The 12,581-nt window shown below is 27.8% G+C and overlaps 1 protein-coding gene across 1 annotated transcript; it reads right to left on the reverse strand.

The window, feature by feature from the left end:
• Positions 1 to 1,358: 1,358 nt before the first annotated feature.
• On the reverse strand, positions 1,359 to 4,127 carry LOC21394243. Its single transcript, XM_010101477.2, has 3 exons — positions 3,992 to 4,127; positions 3,076 to 3,759; positions 1,359 to 2,229 (listed from the first exon to the last, which is right to left on the reverse strand). The coding sequence occupies exons 2-3, from the start codon at positions 3,619 to 3,621 to the stop codon at positions 1,588 to 1,590; spliced, it is 1,188 nt and encodes a 395-aa protein (XP_010099779.1). The 5' UTR covers positions 3,622 to 3,759; positions 3,992 to 4,127; the 3' UTR covers positions 1,359 to 1,587.
• Between the last annotated feature and the right edge of the window lie 8,454 nt (positions 4,128 to 12,581).

A 12,581-nucleotide genomic window follows, 5' to 3' on the forward strand; every position in this document is an offset into this window, starting at 1 on the left:
TTAAACTCATATTTTAACCTCAAATTTAAGTTAAAACTCGAGTTTAAACTCAAGTTCAAACTCAAATTTTATAAAAAAACGTAAACTTAAATAAAATTGTAATTTAAATTCAAATTTTTTTTTTTAGTTTTGATCTAAGAACAAGCCATTAGTTTTTCATTTTGTATGTTTCTTTATCGGTTAGGGCCTCATTCATTTTATTGATTTGAGTTTTCAGTTTTAGGTTTCTACAATAAAAAGTTCTCAGAAAATATCACATTTAATTTTTTCTGCTACAGTAAAAAAACTCTTATAAAATGTCACATCTCAACTCAAATTAAAAACTCAAATTTACGGAGTAAACGGTCCTAAATAATAATCACCTCGGTAGAATATATCATTCCAATCCCTCTGTGATTTTGTCAGCCTCATTACTACACTGATTGGAGTTTCTTTCTTCACTCGGATAAGTCAATTTTTCTTACTCTTTTTTATATTGATGATTATGATTTATGTTTTCTGTTCTTTTATTTAAAATTTTCAATTTTTTAGATTCAGCTTGATATCTTGAATAACTTTCTGATCTTTTAATCTTAATCGTGTCTTATTTCTTTTTCCAGACGATTAAATAAATATATATATTTTTTTAACATTACAAGATTTATTCTTACTTGCTCTTAACGCTTAGATTTCTTTCTACCACTAATTGTATTTATTTTTAGATACTTTTTGTCCACTAAAAAAAGGAGTAAACTATACGTTTTTTAAAAAAATTTAGATCTTCGTATATAATATATATATATATATATATTAAATACATGCGCGGAGCACCTGTTTCAACTAATTAGACTTTAAAAAGTGGTACACAGCCTAATTTACGCAGTAAAATTCTTTCCTTGAGCCTAATGAAATCCTTATTTATGCGGTGAGATCAAGATGCACTTTTAATAAAATTCTTTGGTGGTAAAAGTGGCGCAATATTAATACCTATTAACTGACAAAAGAGGTTCCCGTTCACTTTACCGATTCGAATTTAGAATTTGAATTTTATTACAATAAAAAGTTCTCAGAAACAGTCACATCTAAATTTTTTGCTACAGTATAAAATTCTTACATAAAATCACATCTCAACTCGAATTACAAACTCGAATCAGCGAAGTGAACGGGTAGAATTCCTTTTTAAGTGATGATATGATTGAATGGACTGGAAAATGACAAAAAAAAAAATATAGAAGAGACTCGTTTTGCTAAAGAATATGCTCAAACATGAAATCTCAAAATGGTATAAACGTATTTCTTGCTAAATCAAACCCAAAACATTTTGCAATATATCATTAACTTGAAATGTAAAAAGCCGTCCTCCTTTGAAGGACTTGTCAATTTCTCCTCTCAAATTCTAGGTAAAGAATAACTTGTTATCATCTCTTCAGAGATCGACACAGAAAATTCTCCAAAGAGAAAAGATAACAACTAAAAGCTGTACATTTTGAACTAGGAAAAAGAAATAATTAGATGATTAAAAACTATATAATAAACCCCTATCAAAATCTAGGAATTTGAGGGTTAAGAAAAAACCAGAAGTAACTCATCACTGAGGAACCAAAATTCTCAAAATTTCATCACTGATGAGGAGAGGTTGAGCAAAGGCTCCAGGGCACTTGGAGCGAATTTCCGAGCAAACAGGTAACAAATGGATGTCGTCTGCGTATTGTACTGACAAGGGGTTCCATTATTTCTTATTGCCTGTATAAAATCTACTGTAACGTTAGCTTCTCCATAGGTCACAGGGTGAGGCCCTCCGATCGACCAGTTAACCCAAGTCACGGTCCGATTTGAATTTAGCGGACCGTGAAACATGTTAATGTAAGTTGGTAAGTAATGCTCATCTGGATAGCAAGCAGGCAAACAATATTTCTTGAAAAGGGTATAGTACTTTGTATCTGAGACAATATACACAGCTAGAGCGCGGTTAAGTTCAAACCATTGAGACCCTTTTCGCCATTGATAGAGCTTGATATCAGGAAGCATCCTGCGGCTGTAACGGCCACGCCCATAACGGGTAGGTTCATCGTATGCCTGAACAAAGCTTTGGGTAGAACCAATGAGATAGTTGTATATGGTCGAGAAGTTGTAGACTGGGATGCAGCTTTCAGAAAGAAGGACAAACCGCTCGTTTGAGAAATCGAGCAACGCATTGGCTAGTAGACGCCTCTCTGCATCAGCAAGTGTTACTGTACCCCATGAAACATGCTGCAGAGAATAAGAACAGAAACAATTTATATATGAACACATTATTTATTCAAAAATTGGAAAAGCCAGCCAGTTTTAACATGGTCTAACAGCATTACAAACAAATAACAATAAGAGACACCTTTAAACAAAAAAAAACAAAAAAATCCTAGCAATTTAAAAGAATAGAGTATTAACAGAAAAATAAAACAAAAAGAAAGCATCTAAAACTGCCAAACCTATACAAGAAAAACCCCAAAACATATTTCTAATTCAATATAATCAAAGAAAAAGGAAAGCCTCTCTAGCTCTATCTGTTGAAGTTCATTATTTAAAAATAAAAAAAGCAGTCGATCCTACCAAGAAGTAAGAAGGGACAAGGAGTCCTCAAGAAAGCTAGAAAAACTAGTAACATGTCATTAATCAGGAAAATGCTACCGAGTTGTTCACAATCAAGGATGCGGCCCATAAAAAATAGCACATCTTCTTTGATGCAGTGAATAATTTTCTGTTTCGTGGCAAACAAATTATCTAGACCAGAATAGCACTAACAAAGCTATGATTTTCAGGAGGAGGATTTTCGGGTATTTAAGCAGTTGTCCAAGACAAACTCAAGAGGAGAGATACTCTACATAGTTCAACAAAGAAGACCCTTTATTTTTCCAAAGAAATCCTTCATGCCTCCTTATGATTATTACTAAAGACTAAAATAGCACATGAAGGTCACTTTTGAACATTTACTCTCAAATTTTCAACAAAACAATACCAATCGATCGGCACCTTCTCGTGTCATTTAACATAAGAAACAAAAATAATAACAGCATAAACTAGTAAACAACAACAAAAGCATTCAATAAGTGCTCATACCTGACTTGGGATTTCCCGTCTGTGAAAGGGGGACGTAGTCGATACGTTGAGCTTATAACCAGGAAGAGCATGGACATAAATGGAGAAAAGCTTCTCATGTCCCCGAAAAAGCCTCTCCCATAACGGGAGCAATGGCAATGCCCCCCTTGTCAAAAACATGAATGCCACTTTAGGCACTCTCTTATAGGGATACTCTTCCTTCTGTGGCACCATTGAAGCTCTCCAAAAGAGCTCGTTGTCCGACAATCGATGTGTCAAGTTCTTCGGCCTGAGAAGCGCGTTCATGCTCAAACAATCCTCAGCCTTGCCACAATCCCTCACAATGGTACAGTTCTCATCCTTCACACCCGGCCCATCAGTCGAAAAGTGATTGATGAAGGAATAAACCTCAGTTTTCGAAACAAAATGCTGATTGATATGCGAGCTCATAACCAATCCTAAAACCACACCCGCCACGAAAACAACCAAAAAGGAGAGAACCTGAGCTAGCTTACTCAAACCCATGTACTTCTCAATTTCATCCTTCTCGTTTCTACTTCTTGGCATTTTTTTTTTCTTTTTGGGGTCTCTTTTCACTCAATCTTATGACTAAAATAATACTCGAATATTGTTCCTTAATACCAAATATATCTCCAATTCCTAATCACAATCGAACTAAGTTCACTAAATAATGTCATAAAGTACCTACACAAAAACAAATTTTAAACTGTTTTAGACAAGCCCATGATAATTTCAACAAATAAATTTAATACGCATTAAGCAAAAAAAAAAAAAAAGGAAAGAAACGATAATTTCATAATTTCAAAGCAACTACAAATAGAACAAACACAAAAAGGAAAAAAAATCATGTACTTGCAGCTTCAAATACACACAAAATAACAACAACAACAAAAAATTTGATTCCAGATTCACGTACCTTTGGGAAACCTTAGCGTAGCCCAACGATTTCTCACATTTATTTTCCCGAGAAACAAACAGAGGTATTGGAGAATGAGGATTAAATAAGTTCGTTTTTATTTTTATAAAAAAAAACGAATGGATCACGAGAATTCTCTGTGCCGGTGTTGGAGAAAATTAGGTGTATGATAAAGAAAGAAAGTGAGAAAATTCAAAACCCAGGAACCAATAATTATGAATGAAATGAAAAAAGGAAAGAAAAAAACAACAAATAAGAGGATGAGAAAGTGAGGTTTTCTTTTTCCCAATGATTTCTTATTGTAAGTCAATTCAAAACCCAGAAACCATTAATTGCGAATGGAAATAAAAACGCAATAAATAAGAGGATCGGATCAGAAATATCAGAATGTGGGTTTTTTTTTTCTCCTCTTTTTCTGATTGAAATACAACGACACAGAAAATAGACGTACAAAAAGCACAAAACACAATCTGGGTTTTTATATAATATATATATATATATATTTACAAGAATAATGTTGCGAGTTTGAGACGGTTATGGTTTCGAACACAATAAAATCCAAACCCAAATAAAGGGAAAGTGGAAAAAATAAAAATAAAAATAATATCTCTTTTTTTTTTTTTTTTTGGCCTTTTGGTGTTCTGTTTTCTTGTGCTTACGTGGAAGTAAGATCTGCCTGCGCACGTTAAGGCAGTATACGACAATGAATCCAGTCGAGTTCCTCTCATAACGTGCGCCTAACCAAATATGTTTTACTTGCTAAGCTACGCACCTCGCATTTATTGATAGATAGATTATTTACTTTTTTTTTTGCTTAAATAAATATTAATAGATTATTACTTTTGTTAAGGTAAATAGATTATTACTTAATAAATATATAAGTGCATCACCATCAAAATAAATAATAATAATAAATAAGTAATGTTGGTTTTTAAAACGATTTTTGATAAAATAATGTAAAAGAGAATTAATATGAATCATATATAACAAAAAAAAATTTTGAAAACTTTTAGCATATTATATAGATATTAATTTATACGATCAGAATAAATAATCTAATTATTTATTTTACTTGGGAAGTGATTAAGTCAATAACTTTCGTTCTTTTGTATTTTTGAGTTAAGATGATTTGAGTTATGATCTTGAGTTGAGTTTGAGTTATAATTTGAGTTGAAGTTGTAACATGAGTTTGTGTTTGGATGTGCACATTTGAGTTATGATTTAAATTGAGAATCTATTTGAGTTTGTGTTTAGATGAGTCAAAACTTAAATTTGTATTTATATAGTATTTTAATAAAAACTCGATGGTGATGAAAAATTTTAGTAGGGTATATAGGTAGGATTTTATTCGTCTTTTCGTTGTGAATGCATAAAAAAATCGTCTCAGTCATAATTAAAATGAAAAAGTTATAGCATTTTTAAGAATAGAAAAAATATTGTTCATTAACTTGAGTTCGAGTTTATGAACTCAAGTTGAAGGAGAAACTTGAACTCGAGTTTAGCCGCAAACTCGAGTTCAAACTCGAATTCAAACTCAAATTTTATAAAATAACATAAACTTGAATAAAGTTGTAACTCGAGTTTAAATTTTTTTTGAGTTTCATTGCAAAAGAACAACCCCTAATCACGTGAAGTTTAACTATCAAATAATCCTCCCTCTAAGATTTTTAAGGATTATTCTTTTGCAACGAAACTCAGAAAAAATTTGAACTCGAGTTAAACTTTATTCAAATTCACGTTCTTTTGTAAAATTTGAGTTTGAATTCAAGTTTAAACTCAAATTTGAATTCGAGTTTTGGGCTAAACTCGAGTTCAAGTTTCCCTTTCAACTCGAGTTCATAAACTCGAATTCAAGTTAATGGACAATATTTTTTTTATTCTTAAAAATGCCATAACTTTTTTGTTTTAATTCTGATTGAGTTTAATTTTTTTCTATGCATCCACAACGAAAAGACGAATAAAAACATACCCATATATCCTATTAAAATTTTTCATCACCATTGAGTTTTTATTAAAATACAATCTAAATATAAATTTAAATTTTGACGCACCCAAACACAAACTCAAAAAAATTCTCAATTCAAATCATAACTCAAATGTGCACATCCAAACACAAACTCAAGTTATAACTTTAACTCAAGTTATAACTTAAACTCAACTCAGAATCATCACTCAAATCACTCTAACTCAAAAATACAAAAGAACAATCTCTTAGAAACTGCAAATTTTTCTCGTTTATTCTTTGAGACCTACTAGATTAGAGTCTGGGCACTTTCTGAAATAAAACAGAAAATATCACTCAACTAATTTTCTTAGGACTAAGAATGGAAGAACTTTTCTTCTCCTTTTATCTCTTAGAAATGTGGCCACTAGAAAATTATGACAAAAATTGTGTTCTTCAATTTTCTTATCCCGCCTATTTATATAGATGCAATTAGAGTACTAGTAGAACTCTAAACATATTTCTAAAATATAATGCAAATCAAGATAAATTCTCATTCAAATTTGGAACAACTTTTTATTCTTTATCCAACTTTATTCTATTATCTCATTTTGACTCAAATTCGGATACACATTTTAAGTCAAACTTTAAACTTATCTGAATCCAATTTGGATAATTTATCTAATAAGTAATTGGATAACTTAAAGAATAAGTAATTGACTTCCACAATGACACCTTCCTTGCCATACGCCCCTTACGTACACTTAGTGACCGGGCATGCGGGCTATGTGGTTCCGCCACATTTTGTGTTCAAAATTATTTATTTAAATAATCTCATTATTTAAAATTCTAATTAATTCATAATTAATTAAATATATTGAGTGATATTAATTCTCGTTAATTCATCTTGTCTAACAATTATTAAAATAATGACGCGGAGACTCACAGACCTACAATTTTAAGCTCCAAAATTAATAATTAATGAAACTCTTTTATCAAAAAAGTTACTCTACTATAAACTTGGAATTGTATTCTTTAAATTATACACATATAATTACTTATAAGAATTTAAAGCGTCCATTTGATATAGTCATTACATATAGATCAATCATCCATAAATAACTCATAATTGGAGTTTGTAGAATCTGTTAACCTCTCTAATTACATAAATAATTCATCTTAGAGTTCAGTATAATCCATTAATCTCTTTAAGATACAAGGAATATGATTGAGTAAACTCAAAATCCATATCGAGTAAGTCAAAAGATACAATTCTATAAATAGGACTTTGCTAATAACTTAGAATTAAAATAATTCTATATATGACTATCGGTAAACTCAATTCAAATTTATATACTTAATGGAAATTATTATAAAATTCAAATTATATCTTGTCCTAGTCCAACATAATCACATTATATACAATACACTCATTCAATATCCATTCATATTAATGAAGTAGATAACATCGTTCCATTCTTAATGGAATGACATGTACTAGTAATGTTTTAATTAAAAATTTTGAGACTTTAATTAAATTCATTATAGACTTATTTCTATTATTATCCTTAAATATTATCCTCTCGTATATAATATATATACAATAATTAAGGTCACATAAATAAACGCGGAATTTTTAATAATATTCACAAACTAATTAACAATTCATGGACATAAAATAATTAAATTCAGTTTATTAAATCAAGAATAAAATATCTAATTACATCTCATATTTAAAATACATCATAACAAATAATTACTAAGGAACTTCTATAGTAGGTTTATTTATAGGATATTTTTTAGCCGTTTGATTAATTTTTTTAACATTATGATCAATGAGTATCCACGTTAAAAATTTATTATGAGCCACATAAAATGTTCCAGCATATCAAATAATTAAAAAGTTAATCAAACGGTTAAAATAATAATTCTTGTTGGTAGGAAAAAATGATAGTTGCTACAATAAAAATTTTGAAATGATTAGTAGTAGACCATCACATATGTAAATATCAATATAAATGTTATATTTGGTATTAAAATTTAATAAAAAAAATATTATTTTCATTATTGTTATTATTTTGCTTCAATGTATAATATTATTTTAAATGTTGTATCTTTTCTTATTATGATTATTAAGCTTTGAAGTAGTAAATTAAACTTTTAATTTTGAAATAATATATAATATGAAAGTAACAATGTTACAAGGATATTAAATGAAAAGTTGCATGCATTATTCTTGATAAGATTTGGTACCATTATTATTATAATCATAAGATATTGATTCTCTGGTTATAATAAATTAAATAGTTAACTAAAAAATTATGATAAGTAATGAATTGAATTCTTATCATGTCATGTCATCAAATTTCTATAATTGATTATAATTATTGAAAACTCATTCATAAATGCATATTTATTTAATAGTGCTTATACATTAGCCAGTTAAATGTGAAAAAAATAGCATATGACATTAAGTACAACCTACATCAAATTTAGAACCAAAATAGCATTAGATTGAAGAGTAATTCTCTTATACTCAAATGTTTAAATATAGTATAGGCACACGAACTTGATATTGCATTGAAAATACTCTCTAGAGACAAGACAATACAATACAAAAAAAAAAAAAAAACATACAAAAAAAACTTGTGCGAAATGTTTTCGCAACTAAAATTGAAATTTATGAGAATCACAAATAAAAGATGTTTATATAGAAGCCCATTTAAAAATAAATTAATTTAGCAGGATAATTAGAAAAAATAATATTTTAGATAAACGTAAGAAAAATATTTAAATGAGATATATTTGAAAATTTATAAAAATCAAATGTTAAAACATGCAATAAAAAAAGATGAGAGAGGAAAAGAGAACAAAAGAAAAGTAAAAACTTAAAAAAAAAAAACTAAATAAAATGGGAAAAAAAGTAAAGCAACGAAATCGGGGCAACGAAACCCCCACCCTTAAAAAACAGATTGCCTCTTAATAGTTAGGTGAAAAAAAAAAATAACGGCTGTGTTTAGAATTGATCATGTTTTTATTTTTTACGTTTTTTGAGAAAAAAAGTGAAAATTTTTTTAAAACGGCGTTTGGTGAAATAAAAACAAAAAATAGAAGTGAAAATGATTTTTTTTTTGTTTAGTGTAAAATGAGAGAGAAATAAAAAATGACTTTTAGTTGTTTTTCATTTTTTATTTTCATTTTCTCCTCTGTCGAGCAGAGAGATAGAAAGAGAAACATTATTGGGTTTTTTTACACTGAAAATAATCTCTTGATAAAACTACTAAACACATTTTTAAAAATAATTTATGTCTGAGATTGAAAACGTTTTCATTTTTATTTTTATACAAAAAATAAAATTATTTTAGAACGAGTTCCAAACGCGCCCAATAATTTTTGTTGAATTTTTTTAGTTGAATCCTTGGCCTTGCACTCAGGACGTGCTCCTACCTAATCTTTTATAATCAACCAAAATAGTGCTCTTATCTCCCCCTCTAATCCTCTCTTTCTCTTTCCTGTTTGTAGACAAATAGACATATTTTATCTAAGTCAACGTTAAATAAACATATTTTCTTCGTATCCACCTCACAAATAAACGTAAGCTTAATTGATCACATAAGTTCTCCTGTCAATACCGTCTGAATCTAATTTAATCTAATCTAAGTACTAGACAAACGTAAGCTTAATTTGTTTATCAATGAACTTTCAAAACCTATTGTCGAAATATTTTCAAATTAGCTTGTAATATTACGAAATTGCAAACTGGAGTCAACTTTCACATTTTCTTCCAAGATTGAGCGTCAACTTTCAAATCAGATTCTCAAAAATTATACCCTTTGGGGCCTTTTATGCAGGACCACCCACGCACTCGGAGTAATTTAAGGAAATGCCTAAAAAAAACAAAAAAAAAAAAAAAACTCACTTTTAAATTTTTACCACAAATTTTGGAAGATAAGATCTGTGTCACACAACTCATAAAGCACTCTTTTGATAGAATATTTTTGATGTTATACCATAATATAATTTTAGAATCAATAAAAGATAGTTAGACATGTCCGTTCTTTTTTTGTTGGTGAGTACTTTTAGAATCAATAAAGCCATATACACATGACGTTTACAAGCTTTCACAAACATCTGAAGGCTTCGTTTAATTCACGCGTTTAAATTAGTGATTCTGATTTATTAGCATAAATTTTGTAAGAAAAGAAAATTTTCAATCTAAATTTTTTATGAGATGAAAAACATGTAACAGAATCAGAATCATGAGTTTAAGTACAAAAACTAAAGGGAGCCCGAAAGTTATTTCGGAACCTTTGATAAACTTCTTTTTTTTATTTTATTCTTTTATAATTAATGTATTTCATTTCCTGAAGGAACTTTTGTTACAAGTGAAAAATCACAAGAAAATCCATTTACGTGTGATGCAGGGCATACTCTGTTTATTCAATGTGGCCGATCTGTTTGGTTACTAGTTTGCTTATTGTCGTTTATTTCTTTTAGTTTTGAGTTAATTGTCGTTTGAGACTATCTTTTAGGTCGTTTCTTCTGTTTTGTTTATTTATTTATTTATTTTTATTTTTCTGTTTGTGTTATCTCTTTCTCCTTCTTATTCAACCGAAAAATGTGAAGATGGTCTTCTCAGTATCTACTGACGAAAAATATGTATCTCATGTCATTATTAAAATAGATGTATTGTAAATAATAATTAGTTTTTTTTTTTTTTGTATACAGAACAATTATCATGCTATGTATTTATTAAAGATACGAAATTTTTTTGTATTTTGGTTACTTGATACAGATTTTGTGCATTGTTTAAGAGTATTCTTAAACAAAAAAAAGAGAAAGATCTCTGTCCGATAGGTTGTTCAATAGCGCAAAATTTTCTCCAACACAAAAGTGAGACTTTTAACTTCAAAGATAAGCTTCATATGTTTTATCTTTATTTTACATAGGAGTTAGATAAATGTTTACTATTTTTTTTTTTAACAAAGATAATGCATGAAAAGTAATATTAATCAGAGTTTTTATTTCGTAATATTATTTAACACTTAATTTATATATCTATTATAAAAGATAGAGCATATTGTTTATCAAAAAAATAAATAAATAAAGCATTAAGATCTTTATAAATACATGTTTGTAATTATGTTAAAATTATTTACATATTCTAAATTGATGTTTATAATAAAATATAAAATAATTTATTTACATAATTTAACAACAAAAAGCTTAACTTGATATATACTTTATAAAATTAATTGTAATAATGAATATACATCTGTAATATGGAAAAGAATTAAATTGTCTCTAGTAAAACCATTATCGTAATCTTTAAGAATAATTGTTACTTAACATTATTACTATTACAATGTGATATATTGACAATTTAATTTATATAAAAAAATATATAACATTATATGTTAATCAAATATAACAAAAAATAAGAAACAATAATTATTTCATAAATTTATATTCTTAAGTTTTTGTATACATTTCTCCTTGCTTATAAGCTAAGTTCATAATTCAAATTCATAATTCAATAAAAAAATATACATAAAATATAAATAATAAATTCATTACAATTATATTTTAAGATATATAAACATTTGAAATTTCTGTGTATAATTTTTTCATAAAATGTATGATCATAATTTAACGTAAATTATTTATTTAAATACGAAATAGATTAAATGAATAATAATAATAAAGATGAAAAAATAATATAGAATTAAAATTATATTATCTTTAATAAAACTCTTATTATAAATACAAATAATAGAGTTTAGCTAACTTCAATATTTCTTCAATTAACAACATAATCATCGTTTTTATATAAACAAACATCCGTGCAATAGCACGGGTAACCCACTAGTTTTCACACTAGAACAATAGAAAAACAAAACTATATACCATTCAAAAACAAAACTATATAACGAACCCACCACTTTTGATGCAAGCACTCCATAGGGTGAATACATAATACATATGGTTTGTTTATTTACACCTAAACTCAAAAAAAATTTAAATTCAAATTACAATTTTATTTAAATTTATGTTGTTTTGTTAAATTTGAGTTTAAATTTAAATTTTAATTTAAATTTGAGGCTAAAATATTATGTCTATAATAATTTGAAGGTTTAAATTTTAATTACTTTCCACTGCCGTGGAGTGCATTGCATCAAAAAAGAAAAATGCAAAAGGGAACAGAGCACCCCCACTACGTGGAAAAAAAGAAAAAACAAACAAACAAACAAGAGGAGAGGGGGAAAAAAAAAAAGGAAATATTATTGGGAATTCTAGAAAGCACAAAAAGAATCCCAAGTTAGTCCCGAGTGCATTTCGTACGGATCAGGACAACTCCTTTTGATTGTGCCTTTGAGGAATTACAGAGAGCCTCTTTAGTTCGTTAATTTAAAAGTCTGTTTATTTTATTGATTTGACTTTAGAATTTAAATTTTATTATAGTAAAACACTTTTAAAAATAGTCACATTTAATTTTTTTATTATAATAAAAAATTTTCACATAAAATTACATATCAACTCGAATCAATGAACTAAATAAGTCTTAAAATTTTAATTTAAATTAACATGTAATTTTATATAATTTTTTTTATTATAATAAAAAAAATTAAATATAATTTTTTTTTAATT

The sequence above is a fragment of the Morus notabilis genome, unplaced genomic scaffold (genome assembly GCF_000414095.1).
Source record: "Morus notabilis unplaced genomic scaffold, ASM41409v2 Scaffold1340, whole genome shotgun sequence".
Taxonomy (NCBI): Eukaryota; Viridiplantae; Streptophyta; class Magnoliopsida; order Rosales; family Moraceae; genus Morus; species Morus notabilis.